The sequence below is a fragment of the Ostrinia nubilalis genome, chromosome 22 (assembly GCF_963855985.1).
Source record: "Ostrinia nubilalis chromosome 22, ilOstNubi1.1, whole genome shotgun sequence".
Lineage (NCBI taxonomy): Eukaryota > Metazoa > Arthropoda > Insecta > Lepidoptera > Crambidae > Ostrinia > Ostrinia nubilalis.
In genome coordinates this window covers 2269912-2297820 of record NC_087109.1, presented here as the reverse complement: position 1 = coordinate 2297820, position 27909 = coordinate 2269912, and the positions used below count along the sequence as shown (strand labels likewise).

Here is a 27909-nt window from a genome sequence, read left to right as displayed (position 1 = left end):
ATTTTCATTTAAATTAGGTACTTTATCAATTTAGTTCATCACTTGAAAATATTTAGCATCATCAGCATCGTTAAGTGATTTTTTGTACATAGTTTTATTCATCATTTTAGGATATTTAGCATCTTGTTCACCGACATAATTAGACATTTTATTAGTTTTGTTCACCAAATTAAAATATTTAGTGTAATTAGCATCATTTTTGAAACCATTAAGTATTTTATCATCAATACTTTCTAATTCTTTCCCATGCGTTTTCAATGTTTGTAAAATCATATTAACTTGATCTGACAAATTTTGTTCACCACTTCAAGAGATTCAGTACCATTATTATCTTTTTCTTCATCAGAATCAGGTGTTTTATCGTAGCTATTTTCTAACTCTATAATATTAGTAGAAAGTTTGCAATTATTTAGCAGTTTCTATATCTATTGATGAGTAGTTACTCCTTTTATATCGTTAGTGTCTTTTGTAAATCTTTCATAAATATTGTGTAATTACGCCATCACCAATTCATGAATCATCTTTGTGTTTTTTATCTTTTTTTGTCTCTATCAAGTTCATACCAAACTCTTCATCTATTTTTTTTATTTGCCTTATACGTCATGGTCATCAATTTCGTCTGATTAAAATATCAAATCAATCAATCCTCAAAAGTTGTGTAAAGTACCAGTTTATAAACTGAAAAAATAATTTAACAGCTCTACCATTATTTGATTTGCCGAAAAAACACAGGAACGAATCAATTCCAAAGTGAACAATAAACATTAAAACTGGTATTATAATGTTAATTTGATAATATTTAAGTAAGAAATAATAATTTACATTCGTTTAAATATTTTACGAAATATCGAACAAAATAATTAAAATCAATTTACTGGAATTGGCGGAGGAAATGAACAGCTGCATTTATTTATGAATACTGTATTTATTTATCCAATAAACATGTTCAGAAACCAGTTAAAATAGAGCAATATTAATAAAACACTGACGCAATCGCCGCTCTTTATGTCCGTTCAAAGGAATTTATCATTTAATTAAATTAGCAATGTTGCAATTTGTTAAATTAAATTAACATTAGAAACGCTCTTTATTAAGGCTGGGTTGCACCATCATAGGGTGGAGTTGCTCAAATTGTACCGGTTCGTAAATTGTACCACTTCAAAATCTACCAAACCGTAATGTTTAGTTTTAAATTGACAATACTAAAATCTAAGGCTGCCAATATGACGCAATCGCTGCCATTTTGGATTCGATGTCACAACAGAGTGAAGTGTAGTAAATAAAAATAATTATTACGGCGACCTGTTCTTATTTTATGGTTGTTTACCTAAGGATTTCTTGTGGCAACGATAAGTACACTGCAACTGTTATACAGGGTGACTGGAACTGAACCCGCCATAGCTAATACGCGTATAGAGGAGGTCATTTGCTAATTATTGAACCCTACTTTCTATGGCTAAAGTTTTATAGTTTAGGAGATATGTCAATTTTTAAACTTTTTTTAGATTTTTCCGAAATTTGACCTAAAAACTGCTTCAATTTTTTTTCTCGCATGATTTTAACCGATTTTTTTATTTGATACTAATATCGAATAAACCTTTAGTCAAATAAAATAAATTTCAGATCTAGATAATGATTCAATAACTAGTTACGAGCCGTCAAAGTTCAACAAAAGTACAAACCACGATAAAAAATCAAGTTCGAATTCGATTTAAAAAAAAAACTCATGGTGATAATGGATTGCCAATGATCTTAAAAATATCTCTAGCTTCTCTTCTTTCCAATGATATATCACACGTAGTAATTAGATATTGAAATTGATTAAAAATTCAAAGTTTTTATGGAAGAAAATGGAGTAATAATACGATAATTATCCATACAAAGTTTCTTCAAACATCTCATATTTTCTGCTATACTCCTTTTCATAACTATTTTTGTGTTTTTTGAAAAATGAATTTAAAAACAATAATCAAATTATGATGAAAAGAGTTTAAAAAAATTCAAAGTAAACTTTGTATGGATAATTTTTGTATTATTACTCCATTTTCTTCCATAAACTTTGAATTTTTGACAAATTTTAATATCTAATTACAACGTGTGATATATCATTGGAAAGAAGAGAAGCTAGAGATATTTTTAAGATCATTGGCAATCCATTATTACCATTAGTTTTTGTTTCAATCGAATTCGAAGTAGAATTATTTATAGTGGTTTGTACTTTTGTTAGACTTTGGCGGCTCGTAACTAGCTATTCAATCATTAGGTATTTGGATCAGAAATTTATTTTGTTTGAATAAAGACATATTCGATATTAATATCACATAAAAAAAACTGTTGAAATCACGCGAGAAAAAAAATTGAAGCAGTTTTTAGGTCAAATTTCGGAAAAATCTGAAAAAAGTATAAAAATTGACATATCTCCTAAACTATAAAACTTTAGTTATAGAAAGTAAGGTTCAATAATTAACAAATGACCTCCTCTATACGCGTATTAGCTATGGCGGGTTCAGTTCCAGTCACCCTGTATATGTTTTTGGAAAGTAGGCATATTAGTGTACTTTTCAGAGAATATAGTTTTGATATTTAGCATCTTGAAGTTATGGCACCTGCTCACATAAAAATAAAACTTAGGGTTGCCTAATTTGTACCAGGTAGGGTACGCCTAATATGTACCGGTACAATTTAGGTGTATGGTGGTTCTTCAACTCGATTGTTAACTATATTGAAATGTTTTCAGACGTCTGGAAGGGATAAAAAATATTATAAATGGACGCAAGATGACTTAGAAAAAGCCTTAAAGCATTTGCCTGTTTGGAAAAGAAATCCATGGGAATTAACGAGTGTTCACGTATTTTCAACGTACCTAAACCCACCTTAAAAAGACATTTATTGAATTCAAACAAATATGCAAAAAACCTAACCAAGGGCAGGCCAACTGTTAAGATTTTATTAAGACTGATTAAGATTCAAGTAGAATAAGAGAACCCTTTAACAGTTTTATATAAAAGTTCTATTACACAGTGTTTTGTTGTTGATTAGATTATTTTGATTAGTTACATTATTAATATTCAACCCGTTAAAAATAATATTTTTATAAAGATATTAGTAAGACTGATTTCAGTGTACTCGTATAAAGGGCACTTGAACCTCATTTCGGTCATGAAGTACAATTTAGGATACCTATGGTACAATTAAGGAAACCGGTTTCCTAAATTGTACTTTTTCAGACTTTTTTAAAAACTTTAATTATTGTTTTTCATATTACATTTTCTCATTTTCTTGTAATAAAAAATGAACACCAATAGAACAACCTTTTGATTTCTAGTAATATAATGCTCATAAGTTACATAGTTTTTGTGACAGCTTGTAAAGTTCGTTAACTGGTACAATATAGGCAACTTTACCCTACTTTAACTTTGACAAACGTCAAAAATCTGTCAAACTCCATACAAAATACACCGGTTATCGTTGTTGTTACAGTCAAAGTTAGGTGGTGCAACTCACCCTAAGAGTGGAATATTAATTTCTTTTAAGGATGAGAAACATTGTAACTTACTTTTACTGAAAAAAAAAAACCATGTACAGTCAGCGACAAATAGTTCGTGACACCTTAAGTGACCAAAAAGTTGATTCGCAACTTAAGAGCGTTTACGCCGTTTGGCGCAAAAACAGTACTTTTTCAACTCGTTACAATCATTAACCAGTAATACTACAAATATGTTATAGGCATAAATAGTTAGGCAATTTCGTCGTCTAAATAGTTAATTGAGAAAATATTGCGATTAGTTTAGTATTTAAGAATTCTATCAAGTCCACACAGGTTTTGTAAATTTCCACTTTAGCGTCAGTTTACAAGCTGAAATTTTTATAAAAATACTGTGAAAACGATTTAACAAACATTTATATCCTATAGCATAGATCCTTGGGCAAATAGTTATCTGAGAAAATTTTTAGATTTAAGCATTTTACAATAAGAAATCACAAATTAAAGAACGTGAAATACCCAAAAATCAAAGTGATTTTTTCACCAATTTTCTTCCTTTATTCAACATAAAAATAGCTTAATATAATAAAACAACATCTTCTTTAAAATATTTACTTTGAAACGATATTTAATTAATTGTTATTGTTTTGCTATAAACATTTGAAAACTATTAAAAAACGCCGCGCGCGAATCATTTCCAATGATGCCCCTTGAAACGCCGCGCTTCGCGTAAACGCTCTTAATTCCAATCGTAACAAAGACGTGTTGCGAACTTTTTGACTACTTTGGGTGTCACGAACAATTTGACGCTGACTGTTCAATCGACAGCACATCAAGCCATACATTTTTGTAGCAAAATAGCTTGTATCACAATGAGATAAGAAGCCACTGTGTTTAACTTGGTGTACTATCGTCCATACTGTCCAAAAAGGACGCTCTAGTGTTCAAATAAAACTTACCTTCAGTAAAATCGCCATGATGTAGGTACCTGAAAGAAAATAAAATTAACATTATAATCAAGAAAGCTTTATAAACTAGGATGTTCTCAGATAATTCCAGCAAAAAGTTTCATCGTTTATTTAATTAACACCAAAATTAGGGCCTAAAGCAGGAAAAAATTATAATCTGACAGGAAATTAATCAAAGAAAACTTAAATTATGTTCCGTAAAATAAATGAGGGTACTCGAAGTTTTGGGGAAGCCTCAAATAGTTCTGAGCGGTATTTTGTCTTATTACTTGTTTTAACTTCATTATTTATTGGCATTTGCGACTTCCTTAGGGCTGGTTCACGGCAACCCAGTTTTTAGGCATCCAGTAATGCAGGATGCAGTAAAACTGTACAGTCGTGTGAACACACATTTTAAGGTTTTCCGAACATCCCGTTTGTCCCGCCCAAAACCGACAGTTCAGTTTTAAGGATGCTGCATTCTGTGGTCTAGTGGTAAGACCACCCGCTTTAGATGCAGAGGTCCCGGGTTCGATTCCCAGTGGGGGCAGATTTTTCTGTTCGATTTGGTTGGTTGGTAGGGCTTGTTCTGAGTCCGCCTAGCTAGCTACCACCATCTTACCTAAGTCTGTCGCCATAACAACAATGTTAACAGCATTAACTCGTGATTGAGGATTCCCGGTAAAGCTCCCTTCCACCTTCGGCCTGATCATCACTTACCATCAGGTGAGAAACAGGCCAAGAGCTTCCCCGTTGGGGATAAAAAAAATGAATGGACCCCACAAAACCGGATTGCAGCGGAAAAGAGACCCTTGTGTGTTTGAAATTCGAAAAAAAAGCAGTCACCATGGGAGCAAGCCTTTACTTGAGAGCAAAACACTTGGCCAGTAATTTGTACATGCTATTTTTAAAATACCAAAGAGGACAAAAGGTCAAAAGGACAAACTCTCAGGCGATACTCGAGTAGGTAAGGAAGGGTTATTGTATTTTTTCTCAAATTCAAATTAAAATTATTTATTCTCACCATTTGGCTCCGCTAGCGAACTGATGACGCGAAATATACAATACCATGTTTTTTACCAAGATTGTCTGAAAGATATCGTTTCCTAGCTAAAAAAACTGCATAAATGGTAACTTGATTTAAGAAAGCATTATTTTGAAAGCTATAGTGAATTTTCCTATAAACATACCTAGGCTGACAATAGTGACTGTGTTTCTTGCGCTGCTTGTTCTTAGCACTGGCCCATTTATTGTCACGAAGCAGTGGTAGGGTTTATACTGGGACGTGTAAAAGTGCTTTTTAAAAGCCTATTTGAAAAACTAAATGAGTTTTATGAGTTTTTGTTTCATGACAAACTAGTTTCTAATTCATAGTAAGTAAATCAATAGTAGTATCTAATTTAACCAAAGGACTTGCAACTTTATCTTAAGACTTTTAAGAATGAAAAATAGAGACCCACCGGACCGACAAATAGCTCAACTTGCCCTTAGATTTGCCCTATCAATAAAACGTCGAGAGCCAAAGGGCACACTATTAGTTCTCTCTCACACGATATGTGGGGGAAATAAGTTTTGATTTCTTGAAATGTACGCTATTTGTACCAAGTGGCACTATAATGAGGTTTACTTTAGTTGAGTGCCACATAACTGGAGAAAAAAGAGATGCTTCCACAGTTTTCTTTAACATTGATTTATCCGGCTCGAAGGACCAATAAAAAATTAAAGTTTATACAACAAGAACACTTAAAGCATCTTTTGCAATTATTAATTTCGTTAAAACTGTATTAAATTGTAGGATAATCCAGCTATCTTTTATAGGTCGTCCGTCCATAGAACAGTCAGTGGGTCTGAGGAAGTCTTTACAGCTTTCAATAGTTTTATGATATACAACTAGCCCATATTTCAGCGTGTTACATGTATAGTGTATATTAATTGTTATGTTTTTTGTAAGGTCTTCTACCTGGACTTCAATTTAGAACCTCTCGCTATACCCAGTCACAAATCATAGTTAAAGAAGTTTAAAATTGACTCAACTAAAAATCTAACTCCTTCTTCTTCGTTCCAAGACGTTTCACCACTGCTCCAGCAGACCGTCGAAATGATGAATTCTGCATACTTGCAGCTACAAAAATCTGTCTCCGCCATGTGTTTCAAAGAAAGCCTTCAGCCGTCCATCGTGGAACAAAGGCCTTTGTTCGGCCTCGAATGCCGTGACCCTCGCCTAGTGAAGATGGAAGTAGTAGGTTCAGAATTTGAGAACTTGTCTTTCTTTCTAGGAACTATGAACACTAGGAACTAGTAAGAAGTGCAGAGTGCTGATGGAACTAAGATTATTAAAAGATTTTTTTTTTTTTTTTTCAAAATTTTATTTTACCGTTTTGTCGGCGTGATTAATATACATACCTCCACAAAATTACAGCTCTCTAGTGCCAATAGTTTTCAAGCAAAACCTCGGACGGACAGACAGACATAACGAAACTATAAGGGTTCCTTGTCAGGACTACGGAACCCTAAAAAAGGAGAGAGAGATGAGGGAACGACTGAGTATTTTTGTAGAGTGACAGATAAACATAAACAGCTCAGTGTATGAAAGTCACATTCAAATACAGCTATAAAAATTTGGAAAGTACATTATTATGTACAGCCAGTTCTGGTTACTAACAAAAGCAGGTGTTTACCTTCCTGAACACTACAATCCGGGCTTTTTCAAGGCGAGAATGAATGCACTTACAGGGCAGATTATGTTACCATCCTAGACTGCATTTTACTTAACACCAGGTGCGATTGCGGTCAAATATCTATCATGTCTTGAATCAAAAGAAACTGGATCCTAAGTTGCCGTTTCATAGCTGACTCCATTGATTTTCAAACTATTGCCAGATTATCATCTTAGATGACATTTTGAAAGCATCGTTAGCGTATAGTAGAGACTTTCTCGGTCGAGTTAACTGTTCTGGCAATCGAGACGTCACATCAACGCTCTGGTACGGTGGAAGATGACTGAAAGAAGGATGGAAGATGTGTGAGTAAGTACGACAGTAGTGACTGAGTTTCTTGCGCTGCTTCTTCTCAGCACTTGCCCCTTTATTGTCCCGAAGCAATGGTAGGGTTAATATTGGGTCGTGTAAAAGTGCTTTTTAAAAGCCTATTTGCGATAAATAAATAAATAATAATAAGTAATATTCATAGATAAATAAATGAGTTTTTATGAGTTTTTTTAGAGAGTGTCATTCAAGCGAGGTGCGCAATTAGCTGGATCGGTTTGTAGTGGATGCTTGAAATAAGTTCCACCTGAGGGCCTAGTGTGAGTTTACATCAAACGCGCTCACTAGTGAGCACGTAAAAAAGACATTAAATGTATGACGGATTGTACAGCGCCCCTAGCGGAAACATTCAAGTTACACATTTATCGCACTCACTATTGAGGACGTTTGATATAAACTCACACTCAGCCCACTGATGCCTTACAAAGATTCTTCTCCTTTTTCAATTAATTTTAAAATTGTGACGTTACTGCATCCAACTTCTGTTGGTCTCAAGAACGGCGAGCATCTAAATAATTCCTTTGGCTATTAAGTTTAGGCCCAAAACTTAGTGTGAATAGACCCAAGTGACACTACTAAGTTATGTCCAAATGATGAATTGAAGCGGCAATAGCCCAATGGTGTTGACGAACCAGCCGAATCAAAATCCGAGCAACGCAGGTTCGAACCCCGCCACTGGAACGTTCATCTCCGCGAGTTTGCATCGAAAACAAAACACGCGCGACGACCCCTCCTGAGATAACTAATCGACAGGACAATCACGAGCGAGCATTGACACACGCACGTGTATTCTTCACCCTATTGCATTGTAAAAACAATAAAGTATGTATGTAAAAACGGTGGTGTAATAATACTGTGCTGTATTTTAACTGCCTGAATAATAATAGAAACACAAATGTAATTCATGCTTATTCATGTATTTGCTCCGCCATTTTCCGCAGTTTGGCATCTCACGTCACACATCATTTTACCGAAGTCAGCCCTATGGCTTCCGTACCGATCAGTGACGTTTGTCAACAAAATGGTGTTCGACTCTTGAGACAATCTAAATTACACCATATTGTTAACGATATTGAGCATAATTTTTTTAAATACCTTCGCGAAGAAAACCTTCTGTACGTAGTACTTATTATTATTCTGTGCTATGGTGGTGAACCCACTCGAAGAACAAGCATTTATTTTTAATTAGTTTTATTGAATTCCACAATAAATAAGAAACTACTCCAGTCTACTACCAGGGTTCTGACTTTAGTTAGGGCTCGTACAAATAGGCTGGACTGCACCATCGTACTTTAACAGTAGGTAAACATTAACCGGTGTTTTTGTATAGAATTTGACAGATTTTTGACGTTTGTTAAAGTCAAAGTAAGATGGCGCAACTCAGCCATAAAATGCGATATGTCGCTTGCTCGTCGTAGATTCCCACGATATGACATCGTCGTGAAACAGTGCTTCATCGTAGCACGATGCGACGTCGTATCGTGTTTACGAGCCATTTTCACAATCTACGATGAAAAAAGGACTATAACAAATATTTTTAATAACAGACACCATCCATCTTTTAGTTCTATAATCTGCTCTTTCTGAAACAATCTTTCATCTTACTTTTTCAACTCTGTTATTATTGTCTTGCTTGTTATTTCCTTTATCGACCATTTACATAAATGCTTTACTTTTAGATAAATAAGTCATTTAATTATTTTGATTGCAGGATTCCCCGGGTTTTCAGGTCAGTCGGTATCTAAGGGTGTGTGCAGACGATGGACTTTATTTGCAGCGGATAGCGATGTTAGAGTATCGATAGTCGACTTTGAAAACTAGTGCGATTGATATTATTGTCGATAATTTAGTACGTCTTAATACCAAAGTTATAGTTTTTCACTAAGCAAAAAAGTATAACCTAACTAATGAATAATAATAGAGTTTTATCACATTGGTTTAGTTTACTATCGGCCACAGTGTTAAATATTCATTTCCGTTTTTGCTCTCGCTCTCATCAAATGGTGATTCTTTGCGATAGAACGAAACGACATTACCGGCAATGGATAAGTAGTTAACACTGTTGCTGATTTCGTTAAATTTATTTTTATTTAATGTAAAATGTATCGTTAGTCGACTATCGATACTAGTAGAGGACTTGAATCTAGTGGGTGTTGTGACAGCCGGGTCAAACTAGCACATACTTTCTAATTATTCAAAACATAATTAGATTTTTTTTTCCAAATTTTATATTATTCGTTTTAATTTCGTTAGAACTTATTATTCAGGCCCAGTGATTGTATTCAACAACCTACTAAATTCTTGTCTAACTTAAACATAAATTCAAAAGCTGTCCCTCGTGTACACCCACCCTAAAGTTTGCCACACAAAACGAATTCGCACTAAAATTTTGAAAGCTCTCATTTTTTACGCGTTCCGCACTACGTATTTGCGGGAGTGAAAACGCTAAAACGCTTAAATTCGTTTTTACGAATTCTATTTTTAGTTTTGCCCCGACAGCGAAACGGACAATTTAGTGCACTTTTTAAAACGCGCACAAAAGGTAGTAAAGTTTGTCTGTTTGCAATTTTCTAAGTGTTTTTCTATGCATAGCAACATTTATAGAGATACCTTTAGTACGGGAGAGGAATTATTTGTAATCGTTGTTATGTATGATACATGAAACATTTTGATCAAATCTTTTTGCTCAGTACCTCCAATCAGTTGGACAACACCTACGGCTCTATTCCCATCTCTCGTCCCCACCGTAGCCAGAAACTACAGCTTGACCGCCAATACAAACTTGGGTTTTAACATTGATTGGTTGGCCAATCAAGGTTAAGTTTGGATTTAACACCTAGAACTATACTATACACAATTACCTAGTTCAAACAAAACAATAATTTTGCTTATCTGTATAAGCATAAAGAACCTATAAAGTCTAACATCAAGTTTGTGACTCCAGTTGTTACAACCCCAATTTCAGAAGAAGAAAACAGTACAGACGACGGCACAACACCAAACACTGTAGCATCTTTAGTTGTTGTAATAGAGTTGATTTTGGCAGAAAAATGTATATTCTGATGTGCTCTCTTTACGACACATGAAGAAGGCACTCATCGACGTCATAACTTTATTAGCGATAGGCAAATGTTTTTCGAAGAACCCAATTCTTCAGCATGAGAATTCAATCATCTGGAACAGCATTCCAATATTTCCAATGGTATTCCCTTACGTTTCATAAGAATTGGATTACTTATTGAGGTGAAATCGATCTTCAAATATGGAGTTCCTGGAATTAAATTAAGATGAAATAATACTCATGCGTATGCATGAGCAATAAACGAATTCGGAGAGCGAAAATTCTTATTTCAATTTTAACTCGCAATAAAATTGGCACTTATAATAAACGAAGGTGACATTATTAATTTTATAAAATTAGTCAAACGATTCTGAAATGTCAAGTGGCAAAAATCGGAACAGAGAACCCAGTATTGATAGTAAGGTCCTCTTTAAATGTCATAATTATATGGTTGTCAAAGGTGTCAAAATCGGAACTATAATCCAGTATTGATAGAAGTGCCCTCCTGGCAATGTCATATCTGAGGCGTGACGGTTGAGTGTTGGACAACTATACGAATAATTGGGATTATTCCCACCTCTCGTTCCCACCGCTGCAACTCCTGTGTAGCCAGGATCTGCAGCTTGACCGCCATAAAAACCCAACCAGTAAAGGTCAAGTTTGTCCCGGGGGAAAGTTAAACTGTCATTGGCCCCGCAACGAAATTAATCAGAAGAACATAGGAGGAGTTCGAAATTAAGGTATATACGAATAAGTAGGTAATGTCTGAGAAATTTTGGCGTAAAGTAATTTGGAAAATAATGTTTACATAGTATCCAAATCTTTACGCTTAAATACTACCCTTCTACAAAAAACTAAATTACTAAGCTTGATAATTTCAAGCTTAATAATTTAGTTTTTTGGGCTTTAGTTACGAGCTAATTTTAAAATTCTGTCTATTTAATCTAGAACTTCAAAAGCGGTCAATTTAATTAGAACCTCAAGTTAATAAATCTAGTAGGTATTCTGGAAATTTTCCTAGATTTACTCCAAGTAATTACAAGACTCTATCTCATAAGTCTAGAAAATTGTGAAGCTCCAAAAAATAGAATTTTTGAGAAGTTAAAAAGTAGTTTAGGTATAATTGTTGCAACTCACGAAGGCGAGTGAGCTTTACATGTGTAGAGGCTCGCTACTGTTCGTTTTTCAAAAGTTTTGACAGACATTACACTATCGTTATGTGCATGTAGTACACGTACACACGCAAGTAAAGCTCACTCGCCTTCTTGAGTTGCAAAAACTATAACGTCTCAAAATATTTAAAGGCACTAACTTTTACTAATTAAAACTTAGTAGTTTCCAATCGTCTTGTCTGTAAGTCTGTAACCTTTGTTACGAGCTTTACAAAGAAGCGAGGCTCTACAAAATTTGTAAAAAGTTGAATCAATTTGAAGTAGCAAGGAACGCCTTTACGCCTGGAGTTGAAAACCTGCTTAGTATAGTCAAGTAATGTGTAGGATACCTATTCAATACTAGTTTTTGCACGCGTCACAATTCAGACTCTTCCAAAAAGTGTGCGCCATACAAAAGTTGCACCCACGTTTTATCCTTTTAGCAAAATATTATTTATTTTTGATTCTTGAAATTCTTTTTGAGTGGCAAGCTAATAATTGTACGCATGCAAAATAAATAGTACTGCATTTAGTACAGTCGATGGTACATCAAGCTTTTACAAAATACCGAATTTTCTCAGAATTCGTTATTTTATGGGACTTGATGTGCTAGAGACTGACAAATGCGTCGTAATTTGCACCGTGTTTGATTTTTAGAATCCCACGTCAGTTTAATGTTTTACTTTATTTTGCATGACCACTTTTTCAAACATAAGATCGCACCGTGGTATTTTTAAATACACAACTTTTAAGTTTGTCCACTTTAACACAGTATCATTACTTAATGCACCCTGAAAAATCACTTAAAAGTACCTTTTTAAATTATATCCCATGTACAGTATTCTTAGAAAATCTCCCCAACAGCCTTTCTATTGTTCCAGGCAAATTCCGTAGGGAGTTCCACAGGTCGTACTTCAAGTGTTTCTGCTGCTGCCTCAACCAGTCTGCCCCTGACCAGAACGGGACCTCCTTCGCTCCCGTCGGGAGCTCCCGAGCTGGTACCACCAGGACTGTCGTCAGGAGGAACGACTCTTGCGTCAGCTACCGCCTCACCCACCTCTCCCCTTCCAACCACAACAGCATCCATCGAGACTACGTCAGGAACACCAACACTTCTTTCATCGAACAAATCAATGGCCGCCGCCCCAAAGTCAGAGATGATTCCATCAGCGAGTCCGCGACCAGATTCACTCTCACGACCGACGTCGGTAAAGATTGACAGTTGGGCAAGGACTTATACTACGGCAACATTCGGAACAGATCTGACGGCATCGTCACTTACATAGCCAAAAGCACCAACAGCATCGATTGTAAACCTTACTACGATTGCTTTAAAGGCCCCGGCACTAGCTGCAACGAGAAACACATCATGGACGAAAGGTACAGCGACACTTGCACCGATTATAGAGAAAACGACAAAGATTCTAAGGAACTTTTCACACTGAACGACGAAACCAAAAACGGGTTTAAATTTAAATTTAACCGTAGTCTTAATAGTTGTCAGATTAAGAATAAGAGGAAAGTTAATACTGTATGTTAAATAATAAGTTTTGGTTTTATATTTGTGTTTGTAGATGATTATTGTTGTATTTTTTTTAATTCTTGTAAATAACATTATGAATACATCGTTAAACTAAAGTATTTTAAATATTGTTGTGTATTAATTTAGATGTGATTTGAAGTTTTCTAAAAAATCTCTGTAGACAAATTGAATTTGATCAAAACTTACTTTATAGTTTATGAATCTTTTGAATACATAAAAAAATTTCAAAGGAAAAATTTATCGTGTATTTATTGCAGTCGCATTTGTGTGATTGAGTAAGATTTATGGCGTTCTTTGATAAATGTTAGCAAAAAGGCATCTTCTTTTTCACTGTCCCGCTAAATTACTTTTGTTTTCGAGCTCGTTATATCTCTCCAATTAGCAGAGATTTAATACCTCACAGTATTATTATCCTAATTAATCTGTGACAAGGACCGCTAAGCAGTTGGTAGTGTGTAATAATGATTTTCTAGTATTTTGGATTTAAGATGTGAACTGCCATATTAATTTTATGATTGTACTTGTAATTTTTATAGCCGACCACAAGGTTGACATAATATGTAGATTGTAGAGTGTACAGCAAAAATTAATCACCTTTTCAAAAGCTAAATAAATAAAATAAAAATAAATAAATAAATAAAAAATCGTTGAATCTTGCAGTAAAAATTAACACAGACAAGCTTTGTACATAGACCACACTTTATAAGTGATCAAATTTTAAGTACCTAGTTTTTAAAATGTCACTAAAATCACCCCACAAGCCTGCCAATATTGGTTAACTGAGTTGTGAGTCCGTTCATAGCGGCTTATACAGGGTGGAAACGATAAGTGATCTCACTCGATTATTTCTAAATTATACAAGATATCGAAAAACTGGTCACCGATCCTGAAAGTGCTTGACAAGCTCTTTCAAACGGTACCAATATTGAATTTTCGGATAGATCCAGTTTATTCTTTAACCTATTATTAGTACCGTTTGATAGAGCTCATGAAGCACTTTCAGGATCAGTAACTAGTTTTTTGATATCTTGTATAGCTTAGAAATAATCGAGTGAGATCACTTATCGTTTCCACCTTGTAGAGTCAAAAACTAGTCTCAGAACATAAAAAAACATTTTTTTAGATACTATTTCACATTAGTTGACTACGTTAAAAGTACATATTTTTCGTGTTCTGTTTAGGATCTTTCTATTTTGAAAAATATTTTTTAAAACCACAATCCGCATAACGATTGAGTGACCAAAATAATTGCTGTTACGTTATATTTTGTTTATAAACACGGCGGCAGGAAACGGCATGTTTTGGAAAACATGGCGGTCTATCTTTAGAAGATTGAGCTGTGAATTGTTTTTGAAACAATGTTCGGAATTCCTTTTAACCAGTCATTGGTTTGCCATTTGCAAAAATAGTTATGCCATGGTTCAGTGAACTTGGATCTTAGGTTCGTATAAATTGCTATCATGTACACACCCATACATCGTTTCATCCACGAAGCGCACAACCATTCTTCCGCTAATGTTTGAGTGTTATTGGTACTCGCAAAATTATCAATGAGTGCACACGCACACTACAATAATGAATCTCGGATTGCTCGGATCAAACTCCCCGCACCCCGCGCTTGCCTCGACCAAAAATTGGTGGGGAGCGTCTTCGTGGATGAAACGATCTATACACTTAAACATAGATAGAAACTTGTGTGGCCTAATCACAGGCTAATCAAATTATAACGTAGGGGAATGTATTTATACGTGAGATATTTTTGTTTTGTACATAAATTAATATATTAATTATAATGCTAGCAGGACTTCGATCTGAAGATAATCTATTGCAATCTATGTTAAGGTCAAGTCTCTGCCTCTTTGTTTTTATTTTATGTCTATTATTATGTCCAAACAAGTAATTGGCAATTTTCATTGAACTAAGAGAACTTGAACGTGAAACGGCTAAAAAGTTTATATGTGTTTTTAACTAAGCTTTTTTAATAATATTATTATAGACCAAAATTATATGCGAGCTGTAAATAAAATATAATTTAAATAGTGTGTGCTTTGACACTAATAAGTAGTAATTTATGAAGTTCTTAAAGCACAAAGTGTTCAATCTCTCTTTTAATTTCTTAAGTAGAGAAAATAACAAACATTTTAAAACTGTGTATACTTTTGCATTTACCTACTTAATGTATTTACATAAGATTTAGATCCTCTAATCAACTGTACATAGTATTTTCCACAATCCTATTTTTGTAAACTGTACATATTAATAATAATAATATTGAGCAGTATCTTATAATATTTAATGTAATTATCTTTAATATAATATTTAATGTAAATGTTAAACAATACTTCCAGAGCTTTTCTATGATGTAAGAACACTAGTCATGACAGTTTATTTTGACAAATAATTATGTTGACATATTTACTATGACACAACCCTGGTGATGCTATTGAAAATTTATCCTAATCTCCAGAAGATACGATATAAAATTAAATATGTTATTGTAAACTAAAGTTTCCAAATACTAATCTTTAATTGTTCTAAGAGATAAATTACTTAAATGGATCTAAAAGTAATTATTTTGTAATTAATGGGTCTATCTATAGTATTACAAAGTTGTGAAAATCTAGTGTTAAAATAATCAATTATGTATGTTTATATACCTATAAATAAACGGCCCCCACACCATTTTCCAATAGTGAATTATATGTCTAGCCCGAAAAATATTCACAAATGTACAAATAAATTATGTGAGAGAATTGAATAATTTGGTTTTATTTAGCAACGTAGAATTAATGTTATGTGAAATTAACACAGACCACTCATGTGAATAGACGCTACACTAAAATTTTTCAGTGATGTTTCAAATTCTTATATTTTGAAAATTGATAGTCGATCGATGGGTCGTTATGGAAATTTTCGAGGGAGACCTATGTTCAGCTGTGGACGTCATTTTGCTGAAACGCAAGCACGAACATTGAACGATGATAAAACTACAAACTTCAGTTCAACAACTGTGTAACAAAACTCTTTAATTAAATCAAACAATTTATTCTCAAAGATAAATTCAAGCCTAAATGTTTAAATATTGAAATGTTTAGACATCTTCAGCTTATGTCGAGTTTTATGTTATGATTGATGAATAAATTAAATTGTCCCTACTCTTATTATAGCTGTTTAGTTTTTAAATAGATGCAAAATAAGTGTTCTTAGCTGGTTTCTTTATAGCATTTAGGTGATCAATCATAGTTTGATTTACAACATGTAATACGTAATCATATTATTTCAGTAATTAATAGTAAAATTACGAGTATAACGTAGATTTTTTAAATAGGGCTTCTATCACCAGATCGTCGGTCCACCTAGTGGGAGGCCTGCCCAAACTACGTCTCCGGTCAGGTCGCCTGGATGCGGGCAGCGCAAGACCGGTCTTTATGGAAATCCTTGAGAGAGGACTTTGTCTAGCAGTAAACGTCATTTGGCTGATACGAACGATCGGCGTCTATCGTGCAAAGTATTCTGAGGAGCCGTGATCAATGCGAATGGTCGAGCCGAAATAAATAGGCATAATATATCTCGAAATAAAATGCGAAAGAACAAGCTAACTGTTTGCAAAACAAATTAGAGAGATAAGAGATTTGCATATTACAGCGTTCTGGGAAAAATATTTAGAGAGGGGTCAAAATGGGAGTGATATATGCAGAGTAGCGATTTTTTATTAACTAAAATAAGTACTCAAATTCTGGACACTTCGGGTCTGATCCCAGGACCATACAAAGGAAATTTTGGGACTAGAAGAATCGGAGGGAGATGAAAGTATAGTAAGTATAAAACATGTGCATATTATAAGAAATTGTCGGTATCGCCAGTGTGACACTAAAATCAACCGATTTATTTCAATAAAAATATGTATACAATGTGTTAATAAAAAAGCGCAAAACCTGAAACTAGTTTGTTCGGATAAAAAATTAGGATCAAATTTTAACCAAAAAAACCCTCATAGAAATGTTTGTGAATACGAAAGACTGCTTGATGTTTTATTTGAAGTCATTCTACAAAATGAACGTACTTCTACACTGGAGTGACACAATTTAAATTCTCATTCCTATTCAAGTTTAAATGAATGGATACAGATCATTATCTTGGCTCCAGGAAATAACACTGATTGCCGCAATATCTCTTCTAGAAGGTGATTCAAAACGCCGTCAAATCCGAAGTGACAGCGAAAAATTGGCCCGAAATTACATTAATTGCAACTCCTTCCAATTTCACCCTTTGTTATTCTTGCCACAGCTAGTACTGATGCAGTAGAATCGCAATTATGTTGTTTTGTTTTATGTCTCTTCTTTGTACCCAGTGGTAGTAGATCCATGTGCTGCTGTTGAGAATGGATGATGACCACTTAGGCTGGGTTGCACCATCTTACTTTACCTAACTGTAACAAACGTCAAAAATCTGTCAAACTCCACACAAAAAACATCGACTATCGTTATAGTTACGGTTAAAGTTAGGTGGTGCAACTCAGCCTAACTCTATTCTCTGGTCTCTCAGTTGAAGAGATAGGTAAGATCACTGAACTCATAAGTCCTGGGTTTGATGACCAGGTGGAAGACATAAAGGATATTCACAGAGAAATAACGGTATTGTTTTCTTGTGCATTCGGTCGGGATTTCGTGCAATTGGTCAGTTGTGTTGGTCTGGTTGTGGTTGTTGTTATGAAACTGCTGGTGACCCCAGGATCGAGAGAATCCGGCTCTCTCTCACCTCCAGACCACGAGGTACGTAAAATGCTATGAATGTTACAGGTGCAACAAATCTTATAATACAATCGAATTTGAAATAGATTATCCAAAGTATTTTATCAGTACCTAAAAGTTCTCCTTCGTGATCAAATAAGTCGTTAAGCTCCACAAATCTGCGTTACCTCTCTGTTTTATTAGATAAATAGGCCAACTTCTAAAACCTGCTATCACTTAATTTCTGGCATTACAAGTTCGGGGGCATTTGTCTTTGTTAGTAAAGTTTTACTTGGCCAGCGAAAGGGATTTATTGAACTTTAGAATTAGAATATTGCAGACAGAAAATATGGATTCGTTAATTCAGTGAGATTTAAATTATTATTAGGCTATGTTTTGAAGTTGAGTAAGGACATGATTGAATGGTTTTCCATAACCTGGACTATGGGAATTGAAATTTCTTTCAATGTAATTCTTCTGAATCATCGATACTACTTAAACAGGCTGGAGGATTTTAGGCTTATTTTTCTTGGAGTTGTCGAGTTTACGACTGTGTGTGACGAATTGAGTCGCATTCACGAAGGTACCTTTTCAAAATGTAATAACTTCTCGATTTTTGATTCAAATCTCAATCAGGATGTTCCTGACGATACAGTTTTATCATGATAGGGTTTTTATACATTTACTTACTTAGCTAGATACACGGTTTATGAACTAGAAACCAAATTTAATCGATTCCCAATCTTCACTCTATAACGAAAGGGTTAAATTTAAAACCGTACCGTTAAAAGCACTTTGTTCCACTTTATAATGACCACTTTAGAACTTTAGGCTATCGGCGCTTTATTGGGAGCCTTAAAAGGTTTCCTCAAAGGGTTCCCAAAGTTATGATCCATTATAATGGCTTTTATAGTAACAAATCTGACAGTGTTTCGTTTTGTGAGCAAAGATTTTAACATTAACTGAATGTTTGGCTTCTATGACAAGTAAGGCGTGACAAATTGCCACTCACAATTTGGAAGACCAAAGTTTAAATGCCAGGAAGGGTACACAACCGTTAAGTTCGTTTTTTTCAGCCAAATGACGTGCACTGCTGGACAAAGGCCTCCCCCAAGGTTTTCCACAATGAACGGTCCTGTGCTGCTCGCATCCAGGTTCTTCCCGCGACCTTTACCAGATAGTCGGTCCACCTAGTAGGCCTGCCCATGCTACGTTTTCCTGCCCGTGGTCGCCACTCTAGAACCGGTAAGTACCTACCTATAATACTCGTAATGTAAGAAAAGAAAGATGACTTACTTATCACGGAATGTAAGGTTTTCAGGTAAAAAATACTGTGCCGTTCCTAAGCAGGTGCAGACAAATTTTTCGTTTCTTAATTTGATAACTCTGGCCTTTTCTGGCCAGAAGAAATAAAGAGTAGAACCAGGAAAGAAGAGAAAGAATGGCCATGGCGCAATTTTGAGTTAACTCAGGCTCAGTCAATTGCGCCAGAAGCTTCAACTACACCAAAACGCGAGCAGATCGCCATTGCCGGCGCGATCAAAGGCCAATGACAGGTCGCGCGACCCATGACAGTTCACGCGACCTGTCATGATGATTTCATTTCCTATGATCGCGCCGTGATCGCGCCGTGATCGCGCCGGCGCGCCGATGGCGATCTGCACGCGTTGGTGTGGTTGAAGCATTACTGGCGCAAAAATCTTTGAAGACCCATCAAGAACCCCAGTTATCAGAATTTGAACTCGAACAAACAACCGCATAGGTTTTAATATCCATTGTATGTCTTTGTTTGGCATACAAACACCGCGATTCATACACCAGTATGGATGTCAGACAAATCGATGCTCGCATTGTCGCCGAACACTCGGATATGAAGCTTCACACTAATCTATGCTCCATAGAGCTAAGAATGTACTAGAAAGAAGAATTCGACAAAAAAAAACACATGTATAACTGAAAACGGGTTTAACTGTCATAATATTATTATAATACACTCTAGCAGCCGCCAGCGACTTCGTATGGGTTGAATTTTGCAAAATCCCGTCTTAGTGAGCACCTACGTTCTAAAAAGAACCCCCATGGAATTTGAGACTCCTAGCACTAGTAGTTTCTGAGATTTCGTAATGAGTCAGTGAGTCAGTCAGTCAGTGACCTTTCACTTTTATAGATATAGATTTACTAGCTTTCCGCCCGCGGCTTCGCCCGCGTGGAATTTTGTCTGTCACAGAAAAACAATATCGCGCGCGTATTTACTCACCGTTTAGACCTACCCTGGACTACGACAAACATTTTAAAACCAAAATCAGCTCAATCCGCCCAGCCGTTCTCGAGTTATAATCAGACTAACGAACATCAATTCATTTTTATTTATATAGATAGATAGATAGATAGATAGATGATAGCTAGCGGCCGCCCGCGACTTCGTACGCGTGGATCCCGTTTTACCCCCTTCATCTATCTTAAGCGGTTTAGATTTTTTTCATACAAATGTTTTTTCCCGCTAACTCCCGTTCCCGTAGGAATTTTGCAATATCCTGTTGTAACTAAGCTTTAAGTTTACTAAGGTACCTGCATGCCAAATTTCAAGCGTCTATCTTACGCAGTTTAGATTTTTTCATACACATGTTTTTTCCCGCTAACTCCCGTTCCCGTGGAAATTTTGCGGTATCCTGTTGTACCTAAGCTTTAAGTTTACTAAGGTACCTGCATACCAAATTTCAAGCGTCTAACTTAAGCGGTTTAGATTTTTTATACAAAAGGATTTTCCAGCTAATTCCCGTTCCCGTGGGAATTTCGGGAATTCCTTTCTTAGTGCACCTCTACGGTACCTAAACTACGTCCCTTCCAAATTTCAAGTGCCTACGTTTAGCCATTTAGGCTGTGCGTTGATCTGTCAGTCAGTCAGTCAGTTTCTCCTTTTATATATTTAGAAGAAGATAAAACATCATACAAAAATTGATACCAAAAAGGTCACTCCCACTTAGTATCATCTTGACAGTATAGCAACCAAGAAATATAATGTTCAGTGGGTTTTTTTACCTTCCGAGGGGTTGAAGACATAAGTGTGAATATTAATTTTTTCATGATACCTCGACGCGTTCCTAGGCGATTGCCATCACAGGCAGAGCACAAAATCCTCTTGGGTTCTCGTATTTTTCTTTTAAAACACGAAACTTTAAAAAGGGTTTGCCATAAACCGAAAGCTTCACAGTCCGAAAGCAGTCGTTATCAAGGTAAACAATCTTACGTAGTTGGAACAAGAGCTATTATGCCACAAAATGTACAATCTGTTATGCTGTCGACAGTCCAAGGTGCCAATGGTACGGAAACGACCGCCCTTCGGCCATTAAAGCGTTTATAGCGAGAGGGCATTAGAAGTGAATGAACGTGAATAAAGATCACTCCGGCCTCGTACAACTAAAGCTAAAATGATTTGACGATACATCTTGATTCTTGACTTTTTGAGTATGCAAATGGTGCGTGAAATGGTTTTCGTCTGTGTTTTTAAAGACCTACAACTTTGGTCTGATAAAACTATTACAGTACCTAGGTTCTTTGTTTTTTCTTTTAATTTTAAGTATTTGTAAAGTTACGTTATTTCAAGCACAAAAATCGTTGAATTAATTCTTGTGAACTATTCAAGACCATATAAGGGTCTTGAATAGGATCTTTTCAAGGCGAGAGTGAATAGGCACTTATAGGGCAGATAAATGTACCATCCTTGACTGTATCCCACTTAACATCAGGTGCGATTGTGGTCAAATACCTGCCTTGTTATTCATAAAAAAAAGCCACTGAAAAATGCCATAAAACGTACTTTGGTGATATTTTTCATGTAGTTATTTCACAACAAAGACCTTCCCAAAGGATTTCTATCACGGTCCTGCGTCATAAGTATGTAAATATTAAATCCTGACTTCAAGATATTAACCTACAACCAACCTTCTCCATAACGATGAAGGTTAATACCCAGCTACGTAATAAAATTGCTGGGGTAGAAAAGTTCTCGAGTGACGATTACGGGCCAGAAGACAGTTCCCAGTAGCTCAAACTTGAAGGTATAGTCTGGTCTGTGAGCACGTAGAATTTTGTCCAATGACCCCAAGCTACCCATCCTTATCGCTCGCGCGTAATTATGTTGCTATCGCGCTCGCACACTCACTGCGGGTGCCAGTCTCACAGTCGCGACAGCAATATAATTACGCGCATGCGATAAGGATGGGTAGGTACCTCGATCGGGCCCACTAGAGTGAGCCCGCCGTAGGCTGGACTTTGGTCCAACACCGCGTTGGGCAACCCTCTAGTTGGGTTCGCCACTGATCGGGCGCCTTATGCGCTCGATACGGCCCGATCGCGAACGTCGGTCTGCGACCGACGCGGACGAGCCTGGGCTTCGCTTCGCGAATCCCACACTCGGCCTCGTCGGCACGCGCACCGACGATCGCCAAACGGCTAGAGTACCTTCTGTACTCGCCACTCTGCCCGGTGAAGCTGGAAAAGCTCCTCAAGCTAACAGCGCGCGTCCCTTCAAAAAAAAAAAGGATGGGTAGCTAGAAGTCATTGGAAAAACATCTACGTGCTCACAGACCGGGCTTTAGCGGGAAGCACCTGGATGCGGGCAGCGCAGGACCGGTCTTTGTGAAAATCCTTGGGGGAGGCCTTTGTCCAGCAGTGGACGTCATTTGACTGAAACGACTTTCATACATTAACCTACAACCAACCTTACTTCCATAACTGTGCAGGTTAATACCGTAATAAAAAATTAACACTAACGGCCCGCATTGCGTATCTTTATGAAGTTCAGTCACGTTTCAGAGTTAGCTAAATAATGGATTGTTTTCTCAATTACTTTGAAGCAATTTGCGTTTCTCGTTGAAAGTTTTTAATAGGCCGAATTATGGTGTCAAATTAGCAATGAAAATGGAAACTAATAATTATTATTATAGGTATTGTTTGTTCGAAAAGTAATTGTAGTAATAAGGTATTAAAGCTAGTATTGTGACTAAACTAAACATAATTATTTTCTTTTGTGATTTTTTAAATGATTTAGTTTATCATTTAATACTTATTTATATTTTTTATTTACTTGCTAGGTACTAGCCAATACCATCAGTTAAAATCAGTTTCCATAGTTATATGTAGATCGTTTCATCCACGAAGACGCGCCCCACCAATTTTTGGTCGAGGTCGCCCGGGGTGCGGGGAGTTTGATCCGAGCAATTCGAGCGTCATTGTTGTAGTGTGCGTGGGCACTTATGCGTGTACTGATAATACTCAAACATTAGCGGAAGAATGGTGGGGCGCGTCTTCGTGGATGAAACGATCTATATTGAAAGTTTTGTACTTATTTTTAGCACCTAAAATAAAATTTGATTGCATTCTGACGTTTGTTAGTTAAAACTATTGGTTAATTTGTAAAACAAAACTATCATTTACTAACCGCCAACTTCGTAATGAATATTCCAAAAATGTTTACTTGTATTGTAATTAATGATACTACAACAACAAACTCCAAACTTCAGTAACAAGGTACTCAACTAAATTCAGTTTGAAAACGCTTTCAATCAACATTATCGTGTTGACTTACGATTCTAGTTGGAAACTTCTGTTTTACCTCAATATTGTGATAATAACCGAATTGATAGTACTATACTTGTTGAACCATTTCATGCTTGTTTATCAACAGTCAATTCTCAAGACTTGAGATCCCCTGGCTTACCTGGAAGTCTTTAAATAGACTTCGGACGCAGGTCGTCCGTAGTAAGGACAATCTGTTCAAGTGGGGTTCATGGATGGCTCAAACTTGGAGTGTAAGTGTGGTTTTGTTCCCCAGTTGACGAAGCACACGATATCGTGCCCTGCGTGCTCAAGCAACTGCACGCAGGAAGATTTAATTAAGGCTACTGACAACGCCATTCTTGTGGCGAAGTTTTTGGCTGACACTGTGTAGGTTTGTTGTCGACACGACAAGAAGAAGAACAATCAATTGATTTCTAATTATAACTTAACACACTAGCTTTTCCCGCGGCTAAGTCTGTGTTGTAAATGTCAAAAAATATCATATTCACTAATAACATTTACGCACAAAAATACCAAGGGCCTTGCAGTCCTACAGTCTTTAATAGCCTCAGAAACTTGTCTGCCAAAAACTTTAATAATACCCATCAGTAAGAGTTATAGGTTTTTATTTATCTATTATTTGGTTGATTCAGAAGTCAAGGGAATTCTGATTTAACCAGGAATCAATCTGCAAGTAAATTGACCGAAATTATGTTGTTTAAAGGTTAGATTGGCGAACTAAAGGTTCAACCAAACCAACGCTATCAGCCGGCGTGCAGCGATGGCGAACAGACTTAAAAGCATTGATCGCGATGGCTAAATCTTTACTGCGCCAGTCGCCATCCCATACCTATGTAATGTAACTTTATCGTTAAGAACCACTCGACACCAGCAATCGAAAAACAAAATCAAAATGGCGCCTCTAGTAGACATTCGCTCTATATCCCCCGTTATGAAAGCACAGTTGTACAAAAGTCCCGTGCCTTTTTACAAAACAATGGCCTAAAAGCAAATTTCCTTGGACCTACATTTCTTTCCAGGTGGAAACGAAAATATTACCTTTATTTACGAGCACCTTAACAAAAGATTTTTCAAGCTAATGAATTTTTAGTTTGAAGAAAATAGTGTCTGTTTTGTTCGGTTTGTTTATTGGTTAACTTAGCAGCTTTTATTGGGGTGTCCAGAAAAACTTAGGAAACAACAGGATTTCTAAGTTTGACCACATTAGGCCTTTATAAAAATGTGTCATCGATTTTACAAAAAGGAAGAAGAAAGTAAGTTCCAATCACCATGTTGCCACAGTAGAGTAGAGGTAAGAAGAAAGAACTACTTATTTTAGTAAAAGAATACACTCTGTTAGTAATGTATTCTTGCAGTAAACTTTAAAAAGCTCTTTTACATAGTCGTAATAAACTTAAACTGCTTTGGTCTTATATGAAGTAGGCGCAAGGCATAACGTTTCTATAGACTGTCGGTCTTCTTACCCAACTGCGTAATGCAAAAGGAGGGTAATGTATTTTCAAGTAAACAATATGTATTGGTGCGAGGAAGATGTTTTTCACATTCGATTATTTTAAATTTTGTCGTAATAATAATTCTTTACGTAATGTATATTTAGTCAGAAAGCGCACTTAATGCCGTAATTCAGTCACTTCCAGTAAACTTTGTTTCAACAGGAGAAAAGCGGCCCTTTCTCAACAATGTTCAGTAAGCGTAACTTAAATTTTGTTTAATTTTCCTAGACAGGCCTACTAAAATATTTAAACGTATGACAATAACAAAGCTTCGGAAACCTATCGCTGCTCACAAACAGTACTCAAAAACCTTTTGACAGATATAACGCGGTTTCCCTTAAAAGCACTCACTCGCTGATTCGACGGGAATAATATAATAATAGCGCTTCTGTCGGCCCAAAAATGGTTCCCTAACGAGAACAGGGTTGACACTCGGCAAAAAACAATAAATGAAGTAAAGTGGTAAGGGCAAAAAAAGAATATAAAGTAGGTAGGTATACCTAAATGGGACTAATCCCTCTTCCCCACCACTACAACTTTTTTAGGTATAACCGGGGTCTATAGTTTGACCTCCAATTAGAATAGAGGTTTTGCATTGGTTTACTGTTAACAATTTATTGTTAAATTCAAACTAAACTAAGTGCATTAAATTTACCTTACCTAATGTGAGGCAGGTTCCCACACAATTGATGGTGAAGAATGAACCATTAAATAGCATAAGTTCCACAACATTCTTGGGAATCACTTTAGACTCACTTCAGTGGGGTCCTCATATTGAAACCTTGTCAGCAAGGCTCAGTTCAGCTGCTTTTGCAGTGAGAAAGATAAGGCAATTAACTGACATTGAAACGGCAAGGCTAGTTTATTTTAGCTATTTTCATAGTATAATGTCATACGGCATATTGTTGTGGGGCTCAGCTGCGGACATTGAAACTGTGTTCGTTCTGCAGAAGAGAGCAGTGCGGGCCATTTATAACCTTGGACCCCGATTTTCCTTGAGAGAATTCTTTAAGGAGATTAATATACTGACAGTAGCTTCACAGTTCATTTATGAAAACCTTTTATATGTTCGCAAAAATATAGAGCAATTTACTAGAAAGAGTGATTTACACAAGTTCAATACAAGAAACAAAAATAAACTTGCCGTTCCAAATTTCAGACTGCACAAGATTGGTAATTCATTTATGGGGAAATGTATTAAACTTTTCAATAAATTACCACAAACTGTTGTAGAATTGCCCATTCATAAATTTAAAGCACATATCAAAAGCACCTTAATGAAAAAGGGCTACTATAAAGTTGATGATTATATAAAGGATAAAAATGTTTGGAATGTTTAACTACCTAGCTCGCATTAATACTTATGACTATAATTTGTATATTTTAAAGACTGTAAAACCTTGAAAAGGAGGCTGACAATAGTGACTGAGTTTCTTGCGCTGCTTCTTCTCAGCACTGGCCCATTTATTGTCCCGAAGCAGTGGTAGGGTTAATATTGGGACGTGTAAAAGCGCTTTTTTAAAGCCTATTTGCAAAAATAAATGAATTTTATGAATTTTAATTTTATTAAAACCAAGAACAAGGACGCACATAAAATATATTTAACCGCCTCTGTGGTCTAGTGGTAAGACCACCTGCTTCAGATGCAGAGGTCCCGGGTTCGATTCCCAGTGGGGGCAGATTTTTCTGTTCGGTTTGGTTGGTGGTAGGGCTTGTTCTAAGTCCGCCTGGCTAGCTACCACCATCTTACCTAAGTCTGTCGCCATAACAACAATGTTAACAGCATTGTTGTGTTCCGTCCGGCAGTTAGAGGTAAGAAGCCAGTTCCTCCGTGGTTGAGGATTCCGGGTGAAGCTCGCTTCCACCATCGGCCTGATCATCACTTACCATCAGGTGAGATACAGGCCAAGAGCTTCCTCGTTGCGGATAAAAAAAAATATTATGGTATAAATTCGATTAATGAAGCAAAGTGGTTGGGAGAGGTCGTATACTCGCGACACCCCCACTCGGGCGATGACGGAACGCCGCGGAGGTTTTAGTAGGTATATCCCATCCTTTCAGGTCGGAGCAGCGCCCTTTTCAGGGCGCCGGGAGTCCCACACACCACCCTGTCCCCCGGCAATGGTGACGGCGCGCAAAGCATTTCCTCCGCGACAAATACTTAAAGCTATGTTCAGCAGTAGACGCAATCTGGTCTTAACCCTTTATAGGACGGCCCATACAAAGTGGCCAATAAACTGGACAGTCACTTTACGGCCGATAATTCAATGATTTTTGTAACAATGTCGAACCTTATGATCATAAACGATAGCCAATAAAGCACGCTGGCCTAGAAACGAGCCAGCGCTCAAGGACGTCGCACGCAATCAAAAATTCGCGCTCTTTTTTAAGGTGGCCTGTCAACTGGCCACTGCACACCCGTACTAGTATTTGCTGCCATTGCAAGCAGACGATACATATTTCCGAGTGTAGTTCAATGTAAAAACATATCTTCGTAAAGAAGATGAGTAAAATAATAATGTTATAGTATATACTTTATCATCACGTGAAAATATAATCGAAAACCGTAAAATAAACATGTTATTTTTGCAATTAAAAACAGACTAGTGTGTTGAAAAAGCCTTGTGTTGAAATTACACATGTGAATTTGAGGTGGTCTCATATTTAGATGTTTTGATTTTTACACACAAATTATATCGTTTTATACTGAGTATATTATTAATTTTTATAATACAATAACATAATAAGCCCAAATATACGGGTTCGGTAGTTATACCCCATTATTATAACTGTTTAGGTATTTTTTCATACAAAATTATGTATATTTGTGGATAATGTATCTAATAATCCTGGGTTTATTGAGTTTTCATTCACGT

The 27909-nt window shown here is 36.2% G+C and overlaps 1 protein-coding gene across 1 annotated transcript in view; it reads left to right on the top strand.

Annotated features, from left to right (window-relative positions):
* The window catches only part of LOC135082873 (orexin/Hypocretin receptor type 1-like), a 181063-nt gene extending 167787 nt beyond the window's left edge, over positions 1–13276 (top strand). Inside the window, exon 8 of the mRNA XM_063977637.1 lies at positions 12569–13276. Within this exon, the coding sequence (XP_063833707.1) occupies positions 12569–12906 (338 nt within the window). The 3' untranslated portion in view covers positions 12907–13276. The remainder of the gene's footprint in view (positions 1–12568) is intronic.
* The last annotated feature ends 14633 nt before the right edge of the window (positions 13277–27909 follow it).